The sequence below is a fragment of the Catharus ustulatus genome, chromosome 16 (genome assembly GCF_009819885.2).
Source record: "Catharus ustulatus isolate bCatUst1 chromosome 16, bCatUst1.pri.v2, whole genome shotgun sequence".
Taxonomy (NCBI): Eukaryota; Metazoa; Chordata; class Aves; order Passeriformes; family Turdidae; genus Catharus; species Catharus ustulatus.
In genome coordinates this window covers 2,534,412-2,562,077 of record NC_046236.1, presented here as the reverse complement: position 1 = coordinate 2,562,077, position 27,666 = coordinate 2,534,412, and the positions used below count along the sequence as shown (strand labels likewise).

Here is a 27,666-nt window from a genome sequence, read left to right as displayed (position 1 = left end):
GGGACTTAGAAAAGCCACGCCCATCCAGGCTTCAGATACGCTGAATTTCATATCAACACTCACAGGAGACTGGAGTGAACCCCGCGAGGCTGCAGGGACTGCACCCCCAGCCCGTGCGCAGGTTTGATTTCAGCTCTGCATTTCCCTTCCCTTCCTGGTGAAACATCTGCTCTTACCTAACACACCTGGGTATCGGATCTACATCGATCCCTTGGCGCTGTGATCTCACCACACTTCAGGTTGCGCCTAAAAATTATTCCAGTATTTGCTTCCCATCCGCTGTTTTTTTCCACTCTTCCCAGGAATGGGCACCCAAGCGAGGAGCAGCCTGGCCACACCAGCTCTGTGCTCCACAGAGGACTCATCCAAATCCGGAAGCGGTGCCGATGCCTTTAAAATGGAGGCTACTTAGAGGAATTAGTGAGATTGAGCGCAGTTAACCTCGGGCGTCAGGCTCCGCTGATCCTCGCGGGCACCAGCCAAGTGGAACCATCCTTCAATCCAAGCAGTTTTACCAGCTTTTATTAGAAACACCAGCACATTTCAAGTTTCCTCTTTTTGATCACAAATATAGTATTTTTCCTCTTTTTAAGTACACAGCATGAGACACAGCATCAGGGCTTTCCATCTTTTTTTTTTTTTTTGATGTTTGGCTTTTTTTTTTTTACAGCAATTTCTTTTGGACAAGCTTTGGGTTTAGTGTTCACTGACCTCACCCCAGCCCCAAATTTTGACATCTTGAATTGCTGAAGACAGTTGCGTGGGCAGATGAAGCTGATGGTAGTGAAAAAGGTACAACAGTTAAAAGTTTGCCAGTAAAAGTTGAAGCAGAGACCCTCTCCAGTTAAAAAGGATGAAGTGGCGCCGCAGGGCGCTATTTTCACAGTACGGGGACAAAAGCTGAGATAAAGATTTGCTCTTTCCCCCCTGTTCTCCCCCACCAGTGTCCCAGTAAAAACGTTAAGGCTGGAGGAACTGGATGTGAAAAGCCACGTGTGCCCGGAGCTCCCAGGACACCGCGTGGAGCTGCACAGCCCGCGCCAGGGACGGAGCTGAGACACCTCGAGCTCTCAGGGATGGGCTTTGGGCTCCTCCTGGTCTGAGCTCACACCTACGCTGGGAAATTCTCCCTGGACTTTTTAACTCCCAGAAAGCAATTCACTGAGGGGAGGAGGAGTGAGTATCCCAGGGACATGAGGGCATGGTGACAGGATATTAAAGGGAACATGTACATGATTTGTTATTTTTTATTCCACAGAAAACCCTCAAATCTAGACTCAGAGTTAACAGCAGAAAAATAGTGTTAAAGTCAATAGGTTCATATTTTACTGTAGACTAAATAAATTAGCCTAGAATTAACTCAATACTCTCTATTTTCCTTTCATTGGTGATCCTTCTCTAAATTAATGCAGTTTTTAAAAAGCAACGGCTATTAATAATTTATTCCAGTTAACCCTTATGGATGAACACCTGCGAAGAGTCGATGTCTGGGAACCATTCCCCTCTGCTCTCCCTCCCCAAAAAGGAAACAATCTCTAAGGGTGTTGTAAAACAGACATGCTAGCTACAATATCCATGGATCGTGCCTCTCCTACCGCTGCCTCTGGCTGCTCCGGGTCATGAGTGAATCGTCATAGCTATGTCTTACAAAGAACATGATCGAAAAAAATATATAAATAAATAAAAACCTTAAACATTCTTACATGGAATTTTAAAGAACAGAATACATGTTAAAAACTTCAGTAATTTATATCAATTTTAAGCAATACTTTATATACAATGGAAAAAAGACATGCATAGTCCAAATACAATGTTGAAAACAGCATTTTCATAACAAAAAACCCAAACACTAAGTGTTAATACCATGTACATGGATTCAAGAAGGACCACCCTTTTTGTCTGTTGCACACAGTTTATTTAACAATATGATATTATAAGTAAGAAATGAGTTTTTTTTCTTTTTACCATTCTATACAGTGATTGAATCTTCTTGGATTTTCTTATTTATAGTAATTATAGCGCTTGCATGATTTACACTAGAATTGCTTTCCTCGTTTCAAGTTTCACACAGAAGAAAGAAAGAAAAGAATGTTTCTTCTCTATCCAGATCAGCACGGCCTAAGAGTGATCATCCCTATTTTCATCTAAGACCAGTTTTATCAGAGAAACAAAGCAACAATTTCTACATCTGCAAGACAAGGATTTTGGCGTTGGCCAATGTGTGCAAGAGTCAATTCCTATCTTCCCAGGGGTAATACTTCAAACGCCTGCAGAGTTCACTATAGAAAACAAAAATCTTCCCGCCATGTGTCAAAGTTACCGGGATACGCTATAATGTTGCATTATTTCAGGAAAGTTTCTGAATATTATTTTTTTTCTTCTTTTAAACGCAAATGTTTAAAGTCTTGAAAATACAAATAAAAAATATGAATATAATGAACTTGTTTTCCCCGTTAAAAAAAAGGTATGAGTCAACAGCAACAAAAAAATAAAAACCAAAAAAACCCACAAAAGAGACCAGATATTTTAACCGCCTGGCTTTAACAAAAAAATATATTCTTTGTATTGTTTTTTTTTTCTTTTTATTTTTAAACAGCAATTAATTCTTCCATCTGTAGGAAGCAGCAGTTCCATCTAGGATTCAAAACAACCCAGATGTCTGAATTTTTCAGTACAAAATATCCAAGAACACGAAAGGAAAGAAGAAACAAAAGTGATGCTCCCATAATGCTACAAACCCTCCACAAATTTCTCTAATGTGTCCCCGGTGGTGTCACCGACCAGAGACAATTCGTTAGACAACGCACTGCGGTTGGGGGTGTTTAGTTGGGGAAGCATTGCACTCTGTTCTGGGTTGCCCAAGTGTCCCTGATCCATGGAGCTAGCCATAGTGACTGCGAGTCCTGGGTGGGGGGAACCAGTCTGGGGAGAGACGTGGTGCGGTGACGGTTGGGGCTGTATCCTGGGTGACGGGCTGGAATGTGGTGGCTGGGACTGGGGACGGGGAGACTGAACGGGCGCTGGGGACCGCACCTGGTTGCTGAGGGAGGTGGCGATCTGCTGGCCAGGGAGATGAGACGCCTGCGGTTGTCCTGAGAGCATGTGCTGCTGTGGGCTCATGGGGTTGGGCTGCCCGGGGGACCCTATCTGCTGCTTCATCTGCTGCTGCTGCAGGATGCGCTGCTGCAGGGCCTGCTGGATGTTGGGAGCGCCGTCCGCCCCCAGGCCGGGCTGGCCCATCTGGTTCAGCTGTCCCATCTGAGCCATCTGTCCCATGGAACTGCCCTGTATGGATAGGTGCTGCTGCATCCGCTGCTGCTGCATGGCTTGGGGGTAACCACCCGGGCCTTGGGGCTGCTGGAACTGGTTGTGTGCTGCCATCCCTCCTGCCATGCCGGCCCCTCCCTGCTGCTGCTGCTGCTGCTGTTGCTGCAGTAGCTGCCGCCTCAGGATCTCGCGGTACTGCGGGCTCATGTTGGCCATGCTGGGGTTGTGGCTGGGGTTCATGATGTTGATCGCTTGTCCCTGGGGGTTCATAGCTCCGATGCCTTGCTGCTGCGGGGGGACGCTCGGTCTCTGCACTCCGGCTTGCATCGCGTTCATGTTCTGCAGTCCTGCCTGCGCGTGCATGCCCGGCTGTTGCATGCCGGTCTGCGGCTGCTGCATCCCGGGCTGGGGCTGTATCCCTGCTTGCGGCTGCATCCCAGGCTGGTTCGCCACGTATTTGGCTGTTCTTTGCTTTATAAAAGCTGCCATAAGCTGAGGGTTGGATTTAAGGATATTAAGAACCTGCTGTTGCTGCTGCGGAGAACTCGGTGATTTCAGGGTCCTCAGCAAGTCCTGAAGTGCATTGGGGGTGATGCTCCGCGGCGGCTGCTGCACGCCCGGCATCCTGGGCCCGGCCACGGCTTGCGGCGTCGCCATCGGCATCACCGGTCTGGCCATTCCCGGCTGCATCGGCTGCTGCTGCGGCATGGGCGGCGACTGCCACTGCCCGGGCTGCATGTTGGGCATCACGGGGCCGCTCACCGGGTTGGGCCGGGGTACATTCATGCTGACTTGCGGCATCTGGTTCACCGAGCCCACCGTGGGGTTCACGAGTCCCGGGCGGCCGGGAGGCAAACCATTGTTCATGTTGTTGACCCTGTAGAGCTGCTGCTGCTGCTGCTGGGCAGCCTCTCTCTCGATCTGCCGAGCCGCTTCCACGGCGGCCGGCGGCGGCTGAGCCGGAGGCGGCGGCGCCGATACCGGGTTCGCGGGTTTTCCTGTCGAGACCGTGGTGGGGGGCTGGGTTCTGGACACACTGGGGAAAACGGCCGGTGACATACTTACAGGGGAGGGCTGGGGCTGGGGAGCAGGCTGCGGTGTCTGCGGTGTACTTGGCTGCTGCGTAGGGGTACCAGGCGTTGCTGAGGTAGGAGAAGGCAAACTTTGCTGAGGCACGTTTCGGGTGTTCATGGTAGCCATCCTTCTGCGCATGAGCTGGGCCTGCTGCAGGCGGTGCTGGATCTGCTGCTGTCGGAGCTTGTGTTTGATATTGAGACAGAATGGCACGGGGCATTTGTTCTCTTGGCAGTGTTTGGCATGGTAGCAGCAAAGAGCTATGAGCTGTTTGCACACTGGACAGCCACCATTGGTCTTGCGCTTGCAGCCCTTGGTGTGCTGGACAACCCGTTTCATCTTCTGGCAGGATGGCAGAGAGCAGTTTGCGTTGCGGCACTGGCAGGCGTGGACGAGGGACTGGATGCAGCGCTGGATGCTCAGCCGTCGCGACTCCTGCGGGCTCTTGGACTGCTGCTCTCCTTGGTTGTTGCTCTCATCATCCAGACCCAGGCCCCATTTAACCATCTTGTGGTCATGGCTCTTAGTGTTGTAGCAGTTGATGCAGAGGTCGTAATCCTGCAAGGAGAAGAAAACCCAGAGCTCAGCTGCTGACAGGACACAAACCACACGGGCAGAGAGCAGCGTGGTGCCAGGGGAGCAGCACCAGCCCCTCTGCAGGCATACACTGGTGTCTGTGGCTACAACCACACAGAGCACAAGCACGATGACACACTGTCAACAGCTGCCACTTCACACCTGTGCTCAGGCTGCACAGCCTTGCCAGGCAGTGGGACTGGGCTTTGGGGCAGCAGCCTCAGCAAAGCCAGCCTGCAGTCACAGCTCTTCACTGTTGCAGGTAACAATGCAATTGGGGCTATCATTGTGTCATTTTGTAATGTGAAAAAAGTCTTGCAGAGATTTTTTTTTCTTTTCAGTTTTTCCCTTTTGAAGACATTAGCTGTTTATTTTTCTGTGATGCCTACTGGGGTGCCAACACCTTCCCCTAGTAAGAGAAATCTATGGTCACTCCTAAAAAGTAGGGTCTGGCTCTCCATTTATTTATCCTCAGTGTCATTACTGACTAATAAATGCTACCCTTAAATACGTATTTTTAAAAAATCTTTAAACAAGAGCAAAGACACACTTACCTGAAAACCCCCACATTTTTGCTGCTCTGTCCCTTTTTTTGGCTGGAGGAAGGGCACTCCCTTACACAGAGATACCCAGAGGCAGCCTAAAGGCCCTACCTCCTTCCACCACCTCCTTTCCTGTGCGTGCCCAACCCACGTCCTGCAGCCTCACCTCAAGAAGCTCTGCTCACTGCTCTCCTCAGGGACATTAATTAAGACTCTTCCCCCACAAACTTGGCAATAACTTACAGTGCAAAAACGAGGCTGCACTTATTCAAACTTCTTTTGTTCAGCTACAGCCAGAGGTCAACACAAGCCCTCGGAGAAGCCTCAAGCTTCTACTGTACCAGTACAGTCCACTTCTCTCTAACACAAATCCTGCAATTTGAGCAATCTGGGCTAGTGGAAGATGTCCCTGCCCATGGTAGAGGGGTCTTTGAGACCAACAAGATGGTCTTTGAGATCCTTTCCAACCTAAACCATTCTAAGAGCCACAATTCTTTAGAATTAAGTTAAAAACTTGTCTGTATGCAGAGGAGCAGCAGCAGAATAGACAGTGCAGCAGGAGCTGTTCCAGAGCACTGGCGTTTTCCATGTTGAGCAACTAAAGTCACTTATTCTAGAAGAGGCACCCATGTGGCAGTCACCTCCCCTTAAGGCTTAGCAGCCCTTTACCAGGATGGGCTTAATTTGGAGGAACTTTGGGCAATATCCAAAAAACCCCCATCAAACCAGCTGTAGGATGAGAGAGGGCTGAGTTCTGAGGTGCCCCACACGTCCACCACAGACAGTGCAGTGCCACCATCCCTCAGAGACTGGGCAGTGCCACCATCCTTCACAGGCAGGGCAGTGCCACCATCCCTCTCAGACAGGGCAGTGCCACCATCTCTCAGAGACAGGGCAGTGCCACCATCCCTCAGACGGGGCAGTGCCACCATCCCTCAGACGGGGCAGTGCCACCATCCCTCAGACTGGGCAGAGCCACCATCCCTCACAGACAGGGCAGTGCTGCCATCCCTCAGACTGGGCAGTGCCCCCTGTGCCCCACACGTACCTCACAGACTGTGCAATGCCACCTGGTCTCCACGTGGTGCTTGCACTCATTGCACGTGTAGACGAAGCGATCCTGGCCCTGGGTGTGCAGCTCCACCAGCATGCACAGCGTGCTCCACTTGGAGCGGCGCAGGGACGAGAACTCCCAGTGCTTGTCTCTGGCCAGGGTGAGGAAGGCGTCCCGCCCGTCCATCAGGTCACAGCTCAGCAGAGGATCCGGGTCCACGATGGGGTGCAGAGTGTTAATCACGGGCCCAGCGTGTAAATGAATCACAAAAAACACCTGCAGGGAAATGGGGAAGCAATAAAAGGCAAAGAGGTCAGGGAACGTTGCAGGAAGGAGCTGCTGTTCTCTGTGATGGTGTGCTACAAACCTTATCTAATTAACTTAGTTTAGGCTAATCTCTTCCAGTGTGTTGTTATGCAACAGAAACATTCCTGGCCCAACCACAGGGCTTATTTCTCCTGATTTTTCAGTTCTGAATATCACCACGCTTGCATTTACAGGAATAAACCCTTCTCTTTTCACAGCAGATCTCCACAGTACCTCTTTATGCTTCTCCATGGTGGCATAGAGCTTCTGAGACAGGTCATTGGACACATTGGGCATGCTGGGCTTCTTCTTGTTAGCTCTGCTGATGCTGCTCTTATTCTTGTTGGTTTTTTTGTTGTTCTTTTTCTTGGCGTTCTTGCTGTCGCCCTGGCTCCCCTGCAATAAAAGATGTTACACTTTGGAGAGCTCTCTCCCATTCACTGGGCTCACAGTGACACACTTCTGCTGTCAGGAATAGAACTTTGTTCCAATGCCTGCAAATCAACCCTCCTGTGTTAAATATATCCTATCTTCCAGGAAAAATCAAAAGCCAAACTGGCAGGCAAACAAATCCAAACACTGTTTAAAAATAGATTTTTAAAGTATGTATACATTAAAAAATTCCCATTTTATACTGGTTATTATTCCTTCTCCAACATCATACTTCAGCTTCCACTGCTTTAGATCTTGCAGCTGATGATAAAATGACACAAATAATATGGACCTAAAATTCCAGGAGTGCAGTACTTTGCTCTGCTGTGCATTTGGTGTGTCACATACTTGCTTGAGCTCTGATTTAATGCTTGTTTTTATTGAACAGATTTAGGGCTAGGACACAGATAGGATTTCAATTGAAACCAACAAAACACATTATTCTCCATCCTGCAGACTTCCAGCTGCACGTCAGCTCCCAAAAAAATCATCTCCCAAGCCTCCACTTGTGCCCAAGTTACAACACAGACCACAGTGGCCATACACTGAATGTCAGATGTAAGTAAAGAGAGTGGAAATAGCAGATGATGCTATTTAGATGACCTGGGAAAACAGAAATAACTTCCAGAGTTCTCATGTCCCTAAAAAAAATCAAACCCCAAGACCTTGGCAGGGAGGGCTCAGGAAAAACCCCCTCTCCAACTTCTAGCATGTTGGTCATCATAATATTAAAAATAAGCTACTGAAATATCTGGATATATATAAATATACACATACACACGTTCCATGAACAGTATGTACAAGCAAACCTAGGGTTTGTCCACAGCCATATTTATTCCAGGAAAACAAAAATATTCCAGCTGCAGGAAGCAATTCTATTTATAGACTGCTGCCATCCTTCCATTCCATTAATTAGGTTTGGGCAGGATTTCCCTGTCCACTCTTGGGTTCTTTCTAACTAATTTTGTGGGTTTTCTGACCAAACCTGTTTGGAAATTAAAATTAGACTATTTTATGGGAAACCAGACAGAGCTCTAAGTGACTTGAAGGGATTCAGATTGTTTTATGTTATTCCCACCTCGACTGCCCCCAAATTTCCTCCCACTGATGGAATTGGAGCCTGCCCTCCTTTGCCATCCTAAAGCACCAACTGAGATCTTAAAACTTAAACACCAAAATGAAGACTGGAACTTATCAAACAAGCCAAGTCTAAGCTTTCTTTCTACTTCACCTTTAGCAAGTTGATATTTGGCAAACTGCACAAAGTATTCCAGGCTGTTTTAAGAAGTTGTAGGGTTGTGTTTGTAGCATTTCATTCTGACATTCAGCCAGAAATGCTGATGGATGGTTCCTGGGGGAGCCTCACCCCTTCAGAACCTTTGCCAAGAATTCTGAATATTTACCTCTTTAGATTCCCTTTGACTGATACCTGCAGCACATGTTCACTTGCAGGAAGCTTTCTCTTCACATACACAAAATTCAGGATGAAGAATTTAAGATTCTGTGCCATTTCAGTACCAAGATCCATGTGGTGCTTGCACCCATGGAAATCCCATTGCTGGGCACTTTCCTCCATGAAGGGACCCAATTTAGGTGTCTGCACTGAGGAAATCCTCAAGCTTTTAAATCTGCTCCTTTTCCTGAGGCAAGAGGCAAAGACCCCACTGTCCCATGCTTGGATGACACCTCAGCACCCTGGGTTCTGGCTGTGTCCCCCTCTGCCCCAGGCATTAAGTGGGAGCACAGGGATGTTCCCAGCCAAGGCTGAATCCTGTCATTTCAGGCCACAACTTAGGTCTGAGTTCACAGTGAATTCTTCTGGCCTTTTCCCCGCTCCTAGATGCAGAGTAAAGGCTCACACCACTGTTTTCCCTGATTTACTGGAAATGATTCTGTCAGCAAGAGAGGGCTGCAGCCTAATTCCAAGCCTTGCCTTCCACTTCTTTTCACACAGCAGTGTTTGCTAACTATCTCAAAGTCACATTCAGAAGGAACAAAGTGAAAGCTGTTAACTTTGTGGTTCCATAAAAAACACAGCCACAGACTGCATTAACTTTGAAAGAGCTGCTAAGGTTTAACAGAAGGAACTTTCTGACATCACAAAATGGATGGATTAAGGTTCATCCCTCCACATCAATCCCATGTAACACAGACTGAAGGCAAACAATCACAGCTTCTAAGCTTACAGGGGGCTTTCCTCAGGTAAAGCTTTTGGTTCTACTTCAATCTATTAGACTTCAGATTTTCCTACAACATTTATTTTCAAAATATCTTGCTGCAAATCTCAAGCAGAAGGGACAGTATAAAAGTGCTGAGACCATTTGGTTGCAGATAAAATCAAGATGGAAATAAAAATGAATGATGACATTCTGTCCAGGGCCCTGAAAAACTTGGTTGTTGGGGTTTTTTTTGGCTTGGTTGGTTTTTATAGACAAAGAGAGAATGCTGGTGAGGGAACAGCACCATCAGGATCAACATTCCCCACCAACGCAAAGCCTGCAATAAACACTTTGAAATTTCAGCCCTTTACTGTTGCAAATGACTACAAGTACCTGTGCTTAAATAACAGCCACGTTTCATTCAGCTTTGAAAAATCCAGCACCTTTCAAAATGCAAATGCTGGAGGTGCTTTGCAAAGGTGTGAACCAGAAGCTCAGCCAAGTGACTGTAAGCAAACGTAGCGTGGCAAAAGCAGCTTAACACATTTCTCTGAGAAGAGAGATGCTGAACTGACACAAGTGACTTCTAGTCTGTTAAAAAAACCCAAACCAAGCCATCAGTGCATTTGTTAACCAAGAAGAAAAACAGAAATGCAGTTAAAGGGACCCTTGATTTAATGTCTGCTGTAAATAATCTTTTCTAGTTTATTTGATGTGACCTCCTATATTACAGCATTAATCACCAGCTTTGTGAGCTAAGGGAAAATATAGCACATAAAGCTAACCCACCTCTGTTGTTTCACTAGCTGCAGTGCTCTCTTCCTTCTTCCTCTCCTCCTCCTCCTGCTCCAACTCCTTAATGCTTTCCTCCAGCACATTGGGCCAGAAATCACCTTCAAAGTAAGGCAGCTCCTTAGCACTGGTCAGCCTGTCCTCAGTTGCTTGTTTGAAGATGTCCTGTTGAGCACATCACACCAGAGCAGGAATAAATAGAGAAGATCACTTAGGAGAGAGAGAGAAGAACCAGAGACATGGCCCAGAGCTGCCCTGAACAGCTGGGCTCACCCACAGCCATGAGCTGCTCCTGCCAGGGCTCCTTTCCTGGGCCAGCTCCAGACCCAGCCTGGCAGCCGCACTCCCTGGTCCATCTGAGGACCAGTGCTGAGGCTTTCCTGACCCCCATCATCCCATCCCTTCATAGTCCTGACATGATGGGAGATATCAAGATAGCCCTGGAAAATGCAACTGACCCCTCCCTGGCTTCTAAACCCCCTTATGAGGAGACCCAGATTTCCCAGCTCTTTGCCAACCTCTAAGGCTTTTTAGAGGCTGCTCCTACTCCACACATTTAGAAACTGTCACTTGCCATCAAAACACAAATTTTCTTCCAGCACTGTCACTACCATTAAGAAATTCTTGTAAATTTTAACATGAAAGAAGTGGTAAATGCTCCCTTTGCCACCTTCTACTTATTTCCTTGGGTACACGTGTGATATTCTCCAGTTATGAAAATTGAAAATCATTCTTGTCATAAGGAGTTCCTTTATTTCACACTAGTGGGGTCCAGCATTCCACCTGCTCCTCCAGAATCACCAGAAACAAACAGCTTCTATAAACCTTGACAAGCTCCATATTTCCTTGCCTAGAAAATGCATTGAAAGAAAAATACACAAAGGTAGGTTCTTGCAGATTGCCCTTCATGCAGACACCAAATCTAAGGAATTTTCAGCCTGAAAGGCAGAACCTCAAGAAAACCTAAGAAAATCAAGATACTGGCTGAGAATAAACCCTTGTACAACATTACTCCACTTTTCAGGTGTTATAAAACAACAGTAGCTCCCTTCAAAAGAAAAGACTATAAAAATTAAATCAGAAATGAAACAGTAACAAACCTTATAGTCATGAATGATTCTCTCAGCAAATGCCTTGTCCAGCATCTTCTTATACCATTCTTGCAATCGTTTGGGTTTGGGTATTTTCTGGTCAGGTGGGTGGCAGTGAAAGATGTAATCATCTCCTTCACTGGGGGGACAGGCCCAGATGTGCCCTGTCACATACCTGTGCCACACACAACAAACAACATCTGTGACTCCCACCTGAAAACTACTCAAACCTAGGTATAAATTCAGACCTCTGACTTTACTTTTTAAATTTTAGTTTTTTTTTTCTTTGTAGCAAAGATGCTGAGGCAATAACCTGTATTTTGACAAGAGATGAGGACAGGGATATAATAAGGAAGCTTAAACATCAAGTGAATCTCGGATCAAATGATGTGCTGTCAGTAATCCCAGTTTGTCTCTCCACTGCAGAAGTTTGCTCCACATATCTCAGAGAGGTCAGAAGGAAACAGAGAGTACCCCAAGTGAAAAAAACCACTGAAGAGCCAGGTTTCCTTCTTCCCCAAGAAGTCACTCACCCAAGTTTCTTCACGTACTCCAGGTACCCGATGAGGATCTCGTGGTACACGGCGGTTCGGAGGCAGCGGGGCCGGAAGAAGTGAATACTGTCAAGGTAGGAGATGTACACACGCCTGCAGGGACAGAGGGGACACACTCAGGCCTGCCTGAACTCTGCTCTGTCTACTTCCACACCAGACAAACATGCAGAAAGACAAATAAATGCTGAAGGGATTTTTAAAGCATGTTCAAGCATCTTAACGTGGTGTAAACAGTCCTCGAAAGCAGAAGAGGAACAGCATGTTTTTTAGGTAGCAAGAATATACAGAGGGGCAAAATTAAAAGCAGAATCCAAAAAAATGTAACATTTTTGTTGTGATATTTGTCTTTCCCTTCAAAGTCATCTGCAGTCCTACAGTAGGCTGGATTTGTGCCCCAGGACTAAAATGCATGTCCCAAATGCGACTATGCAGGGCATTGGGAGCTGCCTGAGGAGGGCATCTGGTGTTTGCAGGGGGTCACCTGGTGTTTGTTTGGAGGGGCAGGGGTACCTGGTGTTTGTTTGGAGGGGCAGGGGGTACCTGGTGTTTGGAGGGGGGCAGTCTGAGCCATACTCCTGCACGTGCATCCCAAAGAAACACACGTCCACGCCGTCGATCTCCTCGAACGCAAACAGAGCTTTGGTACGGTAAGGGAAGGATTCTGACATCTCCCCAGAGTCCACAAATCTGCAGGAAAGGGCAACAGGAGAAAAAAAAAAAAACAACCCAAAAAAAGCCAATTATTAAAGCAGTATCCTACCAAAACAAGGGGATTATTTTCAATCTTATTTTTAACTCCTTAGGAACATCTTTATGCAGGAGTTAAATGGGGTCAGAGCAGAGCTGTAATAAAACAGGGAGTCCTGTTCCTGTAAATTCATGGAAAGACTGTTTCCATATAGAACACAGGACTGAACAGGCTAGCATTGAGTATATGAATACCCTCAGAGACCACAAGCCTTTAAATAGGTTACAGAGCAGAAAATGTGATGCATTAGTATGAAGTGATGTCACATAAACACAGTTTTTATGAATTTAACCCAAAATTCTTCACAGACTAAAGCTTTTAAGCTTTTAATTTATAATGAAGCAAATTAAAAATCACTCCTGAAAGCTGAAGCATTTCTAAAAACACAACAAAATGAAGGAAGAGTAAAGAACAGAATCTCAGCAACTGCTCCAAACTAAACAATGAATTCTGTAACCAAAATGTGGTCCCTCTCAAGATGTAGTGACACAAAGTCCCAGTATTATAAGCAAGGATGTCCCCACTGCCCCCAAAACAGTCACTTCCTTTAATTTTTTAACCCTTCATATTCCTAAATATGCCCAAATTTCAAAAATGTGCAAAGGCATTAAGGTGCAAATTGGCAGAGTTTTACAAGAGCCCTGCAAGGATGCTTCAAAACAAAATAAGCAAAAAGGATTGCATTCATTATAACTAACAGGACTAACCTGGATTTCATTCCTGGTTTAACTTCTACTGTCTTATCTGAACTTGCTACCACTCTGACAAAGACCTCTCCAGCCTCAGGATGGTTCTGACGCCGCAGGAATTTGTTCACTCTGTCTTCCAAATGGTTCCCTAAACGTGTGGTCTGCAGCCCTGGAAGGAAGGGGAGAACACAAGCATGGAAACATGAACACTGCAGCAGTCACTGCTCAGGTCAGCCTGTCACTGTGCTTGAGAGCTCTTGCAGCTTCCTCCCCTGGATGGAAACAGGTTTTTTTCCCTTTTGTTCTACCTCCATATGAAAATGGGATGGTTTTATTTATACAGTCAAAAGGAAGAGAAGCAAACCCATCCATGCTACTCCCCCAAAAAACCTGATTTCCACAGCCCATGGAAGCTGAACCCACTGGAGTGGCACAGTTACCCTGTAAGTGAACTAACAAAGGCAGCTTTACGTAGCATTTTTCAATTTCAGGCTGATTTTATGAACCCTGCAAATGTTTTCTCCTCCCAAGCCCACTCTGGCTGGCTGACAGAGATTACATCACTTCACGGATCTGGCTCCATGCCACACCTTTTCAAGCGAAGCAAAGCAAATCAACAGAAATGAAAAGCCTTTTGACTTCAATGGAGATTTCATTGCTTTTGCTTTTCTTTTCAAGAGAGCTTTTGGACTGTAGTTGCAGCAATCTGCGCATCAAGGTTAAATAGTTCCTGCCCAGTGATGGGGGTCTTGGGGAGTTCAAGTCCACAGATTGTCCAGATGCCCTTACTCCATCTTTGCATTCACAATTGGCTTTTGTGAGGAGAGTTGGGTTTGTGGTCTTACAGGATGTGATGGTTTTCAAATAAATCCACAACAAATTACAGAAATCTGATGATTTTGGGTTAAATTAGGAAAGCAGAAGGATCCCACTGTTTTGACTAGAAGATTTATGACTATTTCTCTTATCCTGCTGTACTTATTTTACCACTCATATTTCTGTTTCACTTTATGGTCAATCTGCTATCTCTTCCAAAGTGATGGTGTAATCTCCAGATGCTCATCTTAATAAAATACATTTAATTTTGTGCTATCTATTACTTCATTTTTCAGTTGGTATTTGGCTCCTGACACAAGGCCCTTGGTTCTTCCCTGACTCCTGAGCCTGCACACAGAATTCCGCAGTGAAATATCTGTGCTAAAAATTACTTCAGGCTCCAATACTGGGGAAAAACTCCCATATACTCAAAGGACTATCTCACTTTCTAAGGGATTTACACACTTAAAAATTTTATTTTATAGAATCATGGAATGGTTTGTGTTGGAAGGGTCCTTAAAGCTGATCCAGTTCCACCCCCTGCCATGGGCAGGGACACCTTCCACTGTCCCAGGTTGCTCCAAGCCCCAATATCCAACCTGGCCTTGGACACTTCCAGGGATCCAGGGGCAGCCACAGCTTCTCTGGACACCCTGTGCCAGGGCCTGCCCACCCTCCCAGGGAGCAATTCCTTCCCAATATCCCATCCATCCCTGCCCTCTGGCAGTTTAATTACAATCAGTTTACAGAAATTGCCAAAGGCAGCAATCTTGATTTACATATTTAGTTGTCCCCTTGTCCAGTGAGATTCTGTGATCATAGGTAGCACAATGCAATCTAAATATCCTTTACATGAGAATAATTAATGATTTGAATTAAAAAATGAAATTTAAAGGCAGGTTGAAGTAAAACCACCACGTCCTTTACCAATTCCAACACACTGAGCCTCTCCCAGGATTTCCCATTCCAATACACTGCACTGGCCTTTCCATATAGAACAGAGGGGGATGACTTTGAAGGAATTCACAAATACTTTATGAGGGAATTGCTTTGTTCTGTTGATTTCTCTAAGACAAACAGAAAAGGAAGAAAGGGCTCAATTTCAGTGATGAATGGGAACATTTTTAGAAAGCCACTGGATTTAACTCAACTCTCTTGTTGTGTTTTCATCTTGTCACCTTCCCAGTGCTAAGCAACCAAGGGGTATCTGCTTCCTTCCTTATGCAATAAAACTTGGAAACCAACAAACCCAAAAAGACCAGATAAGGAGATAAAAGAAATAGGCAGCATTAAAATTATATGTACTGTAAGGAAAGGATATCAAAGTTGCATTTTTTTATCTATTAGAACATACAAATTGTTTTAGAAAGCAGTTGGATTTTGGTTCTTGGACATTTCTCACCTATGCACCTGTAATAAAAGCTCAAAGCTCAGTGAGAACTGCAGTGCAAAACTGAAAAAAGGCATCCAAAGTGCTGAGAAGGAACCTCCAGCACAGGTCTGTGACAGCAGCAGTGGTCAGACCTTTGTTAGTGGATGAGTAATTGGGCAGAGAGGAAGAAAGTCCAACTCAGGCCTACTGTGACTTCTAGTCAGGAAACTACTTTGGGTGACTTATTTGTCAGGATATCTTTTGTCTTTGAACCTCTCTGCATTGGCTACTGGTGAGGAAATATTTGTACAGTTTTTTAGCAAAATAAATACTTCAAAAGTTCAGGGTTTTCCAGCAGAACCCAGCTGCACACTGGTTATATTTGGCATGCAATCAGTTAAGATAACCAATTTTATTCACAATACATTAGGAAAATGAATGTTCCATAAGAGCTGAGTGATGTGCTGTCTTGGTTAGCAGCAGTTGTGCCATCATGCTTGAAGGAGTGGAGAAAAATTGATGGCAACTTGGGCAGAAAATGTTTTTTTTAAGAAGAGGGAATATGTTAATGCTTCAAACTTTCGTTGCTTAAGTTTGTTTTCAGGTCAGCAGCAAGCCCAAGGTTTTGATGACAAGAACAGACTTTCTCTTCTCTGCTCTTGCATTCCCACCAGAGCATTGTTAAAGAAAGCTGATCTCCAGAGCTGAGCCCACCAGTGGATTACAGCTGGCAGCAGGACTCAAATCCTCAGGGGAGAAAGACAAGACAGCCAAACAGCAGGGAAAGGAGAGGGAAAAGGAGGAAAGGAAAAAAGTGCCATTATTTCCCTGGCCAGGACAGAATAGTTACCTTGAACTACATGGATGGTTACTGAAACTTTAACCAGAGCCACACAATAACTGCAGATATCCAGGAATTACACACTTATTTTAAGGAAATTTACATTCACTACACACTCTAAATTCAGCATAGAACAGAAGAGATATCCATTTAAAATGGGTGTCTAAAACTACAGTTGGATTTCATCATTTTATTAATGTTCTCCTCCAATTTTAATCTGTCTTTAATGAGACTAATTTAGGCCTCTAACAAAACTCTCTCGAGTTTACTCCAGAGACTGTTCTGGTTATTGGAACCCACCATGCCTCACACAACATCATCATCTGCAAATTATCCCCTTCACATCCCCTGCTACACAATCAACCACACACAAAGTTATCAAGAAGTCACATTTTTAATGCAAAACTTTGCCTTTATCCCAGCTTGGAAGTTTCAGGCATGTGCAAGTACAACATCACCCAGTAATGCCCAGAACTTCTAAGGACCAGGGAGGAATGAAGTGTCCCTGCAAGTCCTGCTTGTTCAGGTGCTAGAATCCCCACCTTGGTGTCTACACCCACTTTGTTTTTCTGCTCCCTGCACTGACTGCATTTCCAACAACAGCCCCTTCTCTTCCCCCACCAAAGCTGCATGAATAAAAATGTCCCAGTTACGTTCCCTGATGTCAGATGCCTGAAGAGAATCCTGTAAGGGTTCTGGAGACTGACACAACCTGACCTGGCGTCTCCTGGCCCTCTCTTCAGTGCCCATTTCTACAATGGTTACTGCCAAGAGCACCCCAATTCCTACTCAATCACTCAGTTCTTACCCCACCACCCATTCTGGAGGCAAGAAAAGCTCTTCCTACACTTTGGTGCTTGGCGGTAGCACCTGAACTGCAGCACAGTTGGTTACCACAAGTTATTGGAAGGGCACAGAGGTGACAATCATTTCATTACAGCTCCAACACTACATGGAAACCTGGCTGAATGCAGCCAGTGAAGCACACACAGCCCTGTGCTCCTTCTGCTCTATCTGTCCCTCTTTTTGCTTTTTAACCCTAGAAAAACAACGACAAAGCTGTCAAACCAATAGCAACAAGACTGACCACAAACACACAAACAGCAGGGTTTTAAGATGGAGATTAAAATTCTGACAGCCTCAGGATATGCTGCTCCCCATTTTGCAAATGGTCCTGTGCTGTCGGTCATGACAACACAAAGCCTCAATCAAAAACCCATTAGGGGTGGCAGGGAAAGATGAAGATAAAAACAGAAATACTAAACTCACTTTTAGCACTGAATTTGTTTTCTTTGCGTGTTCTACCAGTTTTCTTCAGACAATTATCACAGACAAACCTATTAAGGAAAAAAAAGTGCCAAAGATTCAGCATAAACCCATTATTGGTGAGCTTAAACCCAATGTTTGATCATGCAATTTAAATGTCAGAGTACAATATATTTTTCTCTGGTTTTGAACAGCTTATTTCACTCCATTTTTGAGGGATTTAAAGCTTTTATGAGCTGGTTTAAATCTGCCAAGCAGTTCCACCTGCATTTGTGTTCTGTGCACACAACTCCCCTCCAGCCAGCTGCCCTTGGTTAAGAGTTAAGAAAGAAACCACACAAATCTGTGTGGATGAATACACACATTTTCATCTGAATACACTGAAATAAGACCCCAAACAGCAAAGAAAAGTATTTTATTTAGAAATGCCTTGTCCCTTTGTACCCAGTTCTTTAAAAGGCTGTGGCCACATATTAAAGAACAAAGGTAGAAAGTCTGTAATTCCATAAACTACATTGGGGTAAAAAACTAATAAATATCTCTTACCCTGAAGGCCAAATAATATCATAATGTAACACACAAATCTGGTGCATCTTCCGACCACATTCTTTGCAGTCAACAAACCTGAAGAGAAAAAACCAGCAGCGAATTATTTTTGGTGTTAGGTAGGTAATTTTCCAGAATTCAGCACGAAAGAAGGACTTGCCAATCCTCTGCTAAGAACTCAATCAACTTCACCAGGTCCAATTTATGTCTAAGATTAAAAAAATACTCAGAATAGGTTCAGATGTACATCTATCAATCCACGTGCAAGTTAAATATACACATCTATACCTATATATAAATTGCAAAATGTGCTGGTTTAAAAATCTGAAATGGGCTGTCATGCACAACTCTTTCTGCATCTTTTCTATCCTTTTCTAAGCAGAGTCCCAGTTTCACAGAATCCTCAACAATATCTCCACAGATTTAATTCTGAATTGCTGCAACAACCACAAGCTGAATAAATGGTTGCTCAACTTACTGTAAATGTAAGAACTAGTCATTCATGAACCACCCTGCCAAAAAAACATGTATTAACTTGTCTTTGCCTGCATGGCTCTGCTGTAGTCTTTTTTTTATCTTTTGTTTTCTGGTCAAATAGTATGTCAGAATTCTTGTATTGGATGGGAAAAGGATGGATGTTAGAGGTTTTCCCAGTCCAGAGTGCAGTGCAGGTTAAGAAGCCAAATGCACTGGGGTCTATCTCAGTCCAGCCTCCCAGGCCTGGGGAGGAGCTCTATTTAGAATTTGCAAAGATAAGCACAGGAATCAAAATGTGTTTTTTTGTGCCTCAAACTGTCAGAGAACATGGAGCAGGATGATAAAAATCCCACTGCAGGGAAGGGAACCCTGTGCTCCTGAGAAGTTCAGCTGGGCTTCCCCTGAACCTCCCAAGGGTAACACAGGGTACCTTGGCCTTGGGTGGGCTCAGCACTCAGTGAAGAGAAAAATGGGGTTTAGAACCATAAGAGGAAAATGCACAAGTGCCTCAGGAACACAGAGCCTGGGGTGACAGGCTCTGGAGGAGGGAGGACCATCCCCAGCCCTGTGCAGAGCCTGGCAGGGCACACCCCTGGAATTCCCCAAAGAACAGAACTAGGAACTGTCTGTGGAGCAGCTCCCACGTTCCCCAGGGGTACCAAATCAGACACTGACTTTGGGTGCTGTGCCATGATTTTAGGGAGTCTGTTTGGGCAGGGATGGGGGAACAGAAGAGTTCTTTACTCCCTGTCCCATTTCTGCTCTGCTGGCTCAAGGACAAGTGGAAACAGATTTTGGGGAGGAAAACAACAGCCTGGTACTTACGGTTCTGGATCCAGAGTATCGTTTTTCTTCTTTTCAAACTGATCCTTAGAGATGGTTCTGGAGACAAAGAGTTAATATGAAAACTCAGTAGCACCCTCACATCAGAGGCTCAGACAATATCATGCTTTGCTGAATTGCAGCAAACCTCAAGTCTGAAGAAAGCATCTCAATATTTATTTTCTGGTCAGAGCAAGCAATGCAGTTAATTGTATTTTAAGCTACAGAAAATATTTTTCCCATTTCTCTTTCTGTGTAAATTAAAAGCAAGAGATACCCAAGTCTACACATAAAATTAAAATCATAAAGAACAAGGGAAGCTACTGTCAGTAAAGCAGCCACCTTCAAAACCCACTTGTATGCCTCAAATCTGATTTTTCTGGCCAGCTTAGAGGCAAGCCTTTGGTTTTAGAAAGATAAGCTGTGCTTTAAAAGGTGAGATATCAGAATTAGATGGAAATTTTCCATTAGAAAAGGTGCTGGATTAATGATATTTATTGACACAGCTTCCACTGCTCCCCTCCAAACACATTATCCAGGGTCTGCCACCCTGGGAATGGGCAGCTCAGCTGGACAGACAGCAGTGCTGGATACAGTAACAGCCACAGCTCTTAATCCTGACCTCACAAATCTCCTGTTAGGAAGGAATAAGGCATTTCCCCCCAAACACCACTCAAACCAAGACACCCACCCCCCTTCCCCATCCCAAAATTCAGGATGCAGAGCAAAGGAAGAGACTTACGTTTGAGGCTGGGAAGGGTCATCACCCAGGGTGACATTCTCCCCCTGGATTTCAGTGAAACACTTCTCACAGAAGTGATACCTGTCAGCAAGAAGGCCATATTTGGGTGAGCTGGTCCAGCACAAACACAGCCACCCAAGCACGGAGCCACCAACCAGGGCAGGGCAGATCACCAGGAGCACGACGGAAGGGGGGACGTTGTTGGTTGATTGATGGGTCAGTGTGGACAATGAGGAGGCACAGAGGGAGGGGAGGGCAGGATTAGAGAACAGGGGAGGGAACAAACAGCACAGACGTAAGAGGTAAGACGCAAACACCAAGACAACACAGAGCAGAAAGCCAAGGCAAAGCACAGATTAGCATTCGGTCTCATTTCACACATCGTAACAAGTGTGGGGCCTCACTTCCCAAATCTGGGGAGGATTCATGGAGTAGCCACCAAGAGCTACCTTTGTACAGGATTCAAATTGAAGAATTTGGATTTGATTTGCATTGCTCAGGGAAAAAAAAATTTCTTTGATTCCAGGCTTGTGACTGATTGAGTTTCCTTTGAGTAAAAAGGAGATTGTCAACAAGCTTTAAGGACACTTTTATTACAGATTTAAGTAATTAGGAAATATGCTGAAAGCATTTACTGATTGTGAGTCAAAACTGCAAGAGCAGAAACACTTGATATTGAAAAAATCTATGAAAACAATGAATTCAAAATTTGACTGTAAGATTAAATGTGACCAATTGCTCAGCTAATATTCTTTCATATAAATGAAACCAAATCCATACTCTAGACAAACATTTAACAGAAATGCAATTATGGGTCAGAGTTTCCAGCCATTTATCTATATAAATACAATATATGTATATATGTGAACAACATGAAATATTGTACATACATACAATATATTTATCAGGTACATTAAAGATGTGGAATTAATTAAGCTTTACAAATTGAATATAAGGCTAGGTACAATTTTTGGTCAGCAGACCAAGAGCCAATCCAAGTCATACTCAGCAAAACCAATTCTGCAGTTTACCAAACCGAGCTGAGTAAATTGGAATACAACTCTATAAAAATACAATCTGCATTTGAAAAATAAAATAAAATCAAAGTTACATGGATTTTGGGGGGGGGAGTGGGGGGGGTGGGGCTGGTGGGTGTTTTGGTTTGTTTTGGGATTTTTTTGGTTGTTTGTTTCAGATGAACTGGAACCAAAGTTGTCAGGGTCACTAAAATTAAAAAAAGAAAAAAAAGGAGGCTAAATGTTTAGAAAGGATATGAATTCACACATGAACAAAGGTAACAGAGAGGCCACAGCTGTAAAATGCAGGAAGGCCACAAAGGATCATCAAAATAAAGGAGCTTTATGGAGAGTGAGAGGGTGGAAGCAGCGATGGCAGCACAGAACAAGGCAGGTTTAGTACTCAGACACCGGAGCCGTGGGGATGGGGAGTGCCAGAGGCACCAAGGGGACTCAGTGTCACAATGAACCAACAACCCAAGCATGGAGACTGATCCATGTGGCAGCTCTGCCCCCTCCACACACCCCAGACACCTCATGGATCCCAGAGACACCTCCTGGGTGCTGTCCTGGAGACAACCCCACGGAATGGGATGGATCAGAATTCCTGCTGGGACACACCAGCCATGCTGGGCAGGGATGTTCCCTGAGCCCTCCCTGAGTCCCCCAGCACAGCTCAGAGCTGAAAGCCCTGCAGGAGCTGCTGTGGCAGGCAGGAGCAGCAGCACAGTGAGCCCTGGGCTGGCTCCAGTTAATCCAAGCTCACTGGCACTGCCATGCCAGCACTGCCAGCCTAACCCCACCTAAACTGCAGCCAGCTCCTCCCAGGGCAGCTCCTCCCAAGGAAAACCAGGCTTTGGGAGTTGAGAATGCAACAGAGTAAGGCCAGGAGAAAAATTAACTATTCTTTTAATTTGTTATCATTTGGGATGATAAATCCATTGTGGTTATTAGAGAGGAGGGTTTCAGGGGTACAGATGCTGCACATCTCATTTCCACTGACTTCCCCTGCCCCTACATCCCATTCCTAAACTGATAGCATAGTATCTAATAATTTATTTTAAAAATCCAAACATAAGAGGTTCAAAATTTTACAGCCTTTTACACATTGTCCATTTATTTTTTCCTATAATGTGCTGCTTTAATTTTTCTTAAAATAAAAACTCCCACCACTGTTTTCCTTACTAACACAGTTAGCATTAGTACTAATAAGCACTAACTGTACTAATACAGTTGCTCATCATTTTAAAAGTCAGATTGGGAAGGACTGAAAGTCAGGAGGACCAAATACAGAAGAGTGAAGCCAGAAAAACCCATGGTCAAGGCTCCTATTAATAACTTGATACATTTAAACAGTCCCAGAAAAGGTTAATTCTGATCCATTTTCAGAATAATTTATGGGTTTTCAAAGCACTCTAAGCTTTTATCCATGATATTAAAATGAGGAAATAAAAACTGAAGTACAGTGAAAATGAATCACCTAAAGATCATGAACATTTGTCCATAAAATAACCAAGGTGAAGCAATAGCTGTAACTTATTATGGACCCTCAGAAACAGAGACCTGTCTTTTGCATGTCACCACAAATATTCAGCAAAACCCATAAAAAACATACAATATTCTAGTTACAGTAGCCATAGAAACCCCAAAGAATGCACTTATTGCAACACATCAAACATGAAAAGCTTTTCAAATGCAGACTGTTCAGGTGACTCCTGTTTATTAAAGAGCAACCTTATGGTTCAACACCAAAGTTCAGAAAATGCTCAATCTCAGCATTAAAAGGTCAATTCCCAAATGTAATTAAGTGCAAAGGTAATTCTAAATTCAAAACTGGATGGCAGAACTGACATGAAACACCACTTGGCTTTCTCAACTGGATATTCACACATGGAACACATTTTCTGAACATTCTAACTTACATTTCTGCCTTATAATGGAATCTAAAGGGTTCTTTACCAAATAATTGACTTAATGACTGAACTGTAGTGCCTGAGTTCATTTATTCAATGGTGCCTAAATATTCTTAGTTGTAACTTAGTCACGTGATACACTGGACTTCAAGTGCATCCAATTTTGCCTGTTCTGTACATGGAAAATTCAAGAACATCTGACCAATCAAAGATCTGCTGGAAGCATGGTATTTGTTTTTCACTTTTTACTTGTTTAAGAACATTTCATCTAAGATTTGAAGATCACTGTCACAGGAAATTTGAGTGGTTTACATCTGATGAACAGGGGCTTTCTATGCAAAATGGATTATTACTTAGCAATATGGTGATTAATCTTCAGAAATACCTTTTTAAAAGCCCCATCATTCATCACTTCATTTAGTGGGCATGAAACAGAAAACCTCACACTCCCCCTGAACTCAACCCCACCTCAAACCACAAATCCCCTTCTCAAGGCAACTGGATGAGCAGAAATCTATGACTTAAATGGTCTTTCATGTTTCTAAGGGGCAGGAAAGTGGAATATTGCAGCTCCCAGTGCTGAGGAACCCTCTGCTCCACCCACCCTGGACTTCTTGCTAGTGACCAACATTCCCTTCCATGGAATAATCCAAATTATTTAACACAAACTTCAATTGGGAAGGCAGTTTTGAAAGAAAAATGAGCCCTTCTTCAATTCCATTTGAAGTTACTATTCTTTCCAAATACAGAATGTGTAACATGGATGCAGAATATGAAAAGTATTTTAAATTTTACCAACAGTGATGGTATTTAAGGGTTGTTTTTCCCCAATGCCAGTACTGAACTTTCTCTTTAAATACATTTTAATTGCTTTACTTCTCTTCAGCCTGACTTTTCAGAGTACACAGTAGCTGTATCAAACCTTTTATGAGAGTTCATGAATTTATTCCTGCCTGTCAATACTTTCTGCCTCTCAAAAGCCACCTAGGGCCCCCACACAAGGTGGGATGTCACATTTTCCTCTCCCCATTGTGCTGCTCCAGCATGGGGCTCAACAGGCTGAGAGCTTCTCAAGAGCATGTTTGGAAAGAAGGGATGGTCCAAAAGATGAAATATAAGGGCTGGAAGTTTGAATTGGTTCTGTTACTTCACAGCTGGCAAGGCTTAGAGGCTGCCAAGCCTCTGGAAAGCAATTCATAACTTCCTTTCCCCTATTTAAAAAAAAGCTTTTGTCTCAGTCCATTTGTATTATGCATTTTATTTGGGGGGCAAGACACACATATTCTAAGAAATCAAAATTAAAGCCAAGTTTTGTGTTTGCTTTGTGATTTTAACACTGGTGATTTAAGCATTAAATAGAAAATTAATCTAACAATTGTTTATTAATAATAATTGAAACACTAAGTCCTAATAATAATTTAAACAAAAGAGAAATTTTAATTTTCTCAGCTTCTCATGGAGTCTCTGGGTAGTTTTCAATGCTATTTCCAAGCTAACTTAAATTTAATTAAGCACTGACTAAAAAGGGGAAACATAAGCCCTGCAATCAATCACTGTACCCTTTACTTGGTAAATTCTGGCACTAACTTGTAAACAAACCTGCCTATTTCCACAATTCTCCCAGAACAAGGTAACAGGATTTCCCAGTGCCTTTCTGCAGTTCTGCTCTTCTCCCTCCAGCAAGCCCTGCTCCTCAGTTTATGGAAAACAAAATTTGGACAACCTGACCTGCAGTGAAGCATTGCATGGGGCAGCCTGGCTAAGGGTAAGCAGTGAGGAACAGTGTGCCTCACACTGCAGCACAGAAAAACAGAGTCACCTGCCAAAGGACAGCATGGAAAAACAAATAAAGAACTTTTCCTGACTTAGCTGACAAAGGCAAGTAAAAGTTAAAAATCCTCCTCATCCTCTGTATGCGCAGAGAACTCAAAAGAGATTTCACTCCCTGAATGAGGAAAGAGCCTGGATTGAGGGACTTACCTGTTCTGGTAGCTGTAGTAGGCAGCATCCCGGGGAATTGTACACAGCTGCTTGCCATAGCAGCACAAGGTCTGGGGAGAGAACTCATACTGCAAAACAAGGGAGAGAAGCAGCTTTACAATGGGGGAATTTGCTCATCAGGGATCTATAAGGCAAACCTGATGGTTGGGGGATCAGAGGACACTGCCATGGCCATCACACTTTTCCAGCTATTGTGAATGAACCAGCACGGCCCTCTCAACCTGGTGACAACCCTTAACTCTAAAAACACTGACCCTTTGACCTCTGCTTTGTGGCCATGGGACACCAGGGAAGTATTTTAATACTACTTATAACTAAAGAAAAATACAACCATAATTACAGAAGAGCAGAGCTGCTATCAACCTTTTTAACCCTGAACATATTTACAATAAAGCTAAACTTCTAGCATTCGCTATTTCCATTTTTAATGAAAGAGAACTCAAAGCTGAAGCTGTTGGGAAGAACATCCCCCTGGGACACTGGGGGATGTTCTGCACACCCACCTTGCGGCCACAGCAGTAGCCCAGGGACTGCATGACTGGATCAATCTCTTGCTCAAACACCTCAGCCAGTTTAGTGCAGAACTTATAGACCCGGGAAGTCTTGCGGTTGTAGAGCCAGGCGTTGTTGAACATGAGCCACACATCATCCACGTACTGCCAGGGCTCCTGGTACTGCCCCGTGTCCAGCTTGCGCTTGATGGTCGAGAGATCCATGGGATTCTTCACAATGTCAAAATAATCCTGTAAAAGCACACAAAACCCCGAGTTTTTAAGAGGTTTCCAATATGTTGAATAGAACAGGTAAAATGTTTATGAAAATAGAATATTTTAGAGGGTTTTTTTTTAACAGCAACTCACCGGAATCCCTAAAAGCTGGGGATCCACAGGCTGTCTGAAAGGAAGAGACTCTGGGTCCTGCCGGTACAAAGCTTCCAGGGTGGGCATCAGAGCCTGGCGCAGCTCCTCGGGCTTGAAAACTGGTAATGCAAGTCAGGAAAGTTAGAAAATTACCCTCAAAACCCCAAAGAAATACGTTAACTAAAACTCTGCAAAGGGTTTTCCTGATCAGAGGCAAAATCCCACTTAGGAGAGGCAAACACAGCCTTGTATTAACTCAGGTGAATAGGGATATGGGAATGACTCTAGCCCATAATGATACACATTCTAGAGCATTGAAAAAACCCCTAAAATTTATACAGAATCCAATTAAATCAATTGTTTCAACATGAATGAACCCTTTCTCCTCAAAGGATCGGCTGAGCATCATTTTCCCTCCCTCCCTTCTAACCTTGTTCGCTATTTCCAAGCCAAGATTCTTCCAGCAAAACCCACTGCAGTGGGCAGGGATGAGGAGCCAGCTCTACAGAGAGTGACCAGATGTCCTGAGAGCTGGCACAGGAATTTTCCTGGCCACAGTGTACAAACAGTCCTGCTCTGATGGATCACTAATTGATTTTGAAAGTGTTAATACTTCCAGATTTCTATGGCACCACTTGGCAACAGTGGCATGGCAACAGCCACGATTCTTTCAGGAGTGGCTGACAAGGACAAAAAAAGGCAATACATTTTCTGAAAAATAATGATAACTTGGAGAGCTCTTCGAACATCTCACCAGTGCAATTACATTTATTTCCTTAGGAACAGTGTCTTTAAATAGGGAAGAATGCCTATCATTGAGAAAAAGACAACTAAGGAAAGCAGGATGGCATCTAATATTTATCTACCTGGATGAAATGAGAACGATACCAATAAAATGGAGCAATTAATTCTGCTAAAAGCACTTGAATCAACAGTGCTCAGAGACCCCTTTGAGGCTGAGCATTGCTTTTCTCACTCAAACGGTATTTTGGTATGATATAAATTGCTTTTTGGGACATCTAGCTCAAAATTTACAATTTTAAAGGGTACACACACAAAAAAAAGGGAAGATAAATTAAGCTGACACTAGTCCATTGGTTGTATGAAAATTTCAGCTGTTGCCCCAATCTCAGTCCCAACAAAATGGCAATTCTCTTCCATATTTATCAATACCATACATGCAGGCACTTTTCCCTATTATAGACTCTCAAAGTTTTATAAACAACTCTTACACATTATATTATGGGATTCTTGAGAACAGAAATAAATATTAAGTTCCATTAATGAGGAACAGTATTCTCTACTGCTCTGATTCAGATAGTTCATAATGTGATAATGAGAATTATTTAATTTAATGAAATGTAAAGGTCAAAAAGTACCTTTTAATAATCTATTCTGACTACCTGCTTGACACTGCTTTTAGAATTTTCTCCTATAATAACATAACACTAAGCTACAATATCTTTCAAAGTAAATCCAATCTTAAACTTAAAGTACAGACATCCAGTGTGACTTCTGCCAAGTTCCTTAAAGCCTAATTATCTTTACTGATAAAGTTTACAACTCTCTTTCATTTTGAAGTTTGAAAAGAAATCAAAATGAAAATCCAGCTGTTATTTCAATTTATTATTTCACCTAAAAGCATAAAGAAAAGTTGCCTTCATCTTCAGCTGCTCTGCCTCTAAGGACTATGACTAATGCCAGCACATT

At 43.8% G+C, this 27,666-nt stretch overlaps 1 protein-coding gene across 5 annotated transcripts in view; it reads right to left on the bottom strand.

Moving 5' to 3' along the window:
* Positions 1-505: 505 nt before the first annotated feature.
* Positions 506-27,666, bottom strand: part of LOC117003727 (CREB binding protein) — a 95,602-nt gene continuing 68,441 nt past the window's right edge. For all 5 annotated transcript variants that reach the window (XM_033073891.2, XM_033073896.1, XM_033073893.1 and 2 more), the window contains 15 exons: positions 25,957-26,075; positions 25,600-25,839; positions 25,076-25,164; positions 20,167-20,247; positions 19,428-19,484; positions 18,126-18,203; positions 17,583-17,650; positions 13,303-13,453; positions 12,388-12,534; positions 11,827-11,940; positions 11,303-11,468; positions 10,200-10,367; positions 7,054-7,215; positions 6,508-6,789; positions 506-4,899 (listed from right to left, as the gene is read on the bottom strand). In XM_033073891.2, the coding sequence (XP_032929782.1) occupies positions 2,731-4,899; positions 6,508-6,789; positions 7,054-7,215; positions 10,200-10,367; positions 11,303-11,468; positions 11,827-11,940; positions 12,388-12,534; positions 13,303-13,453; positions 17,583-17,650; positions 18,126-18,203; positions 19,428-19,484; positions 20,167-20,247; positions 25,076-25,164; positions 25,600-25,839; positions 25,957-26,075 (4,091 nt within the window). In that variant the 3' untranslated portion in view covers positions 506-2,730. The remainder of the gene's footprint in view (positions 4,900-6,507; positions 6,790-7,053; positions 7,216-10,199; positions 10,368-11,302; positions 11,469-11,826; positions 11,941-12,387; positions 12,535-13,302; positions 13,454-17,582; positions 17,651-18,125; positions 18,204-19,427; positions 19,485-20,166; positions 20,248-25,075; positions 25,165-25,599; positions 25,840-25,956; positions 26,076-27,666) is intronic.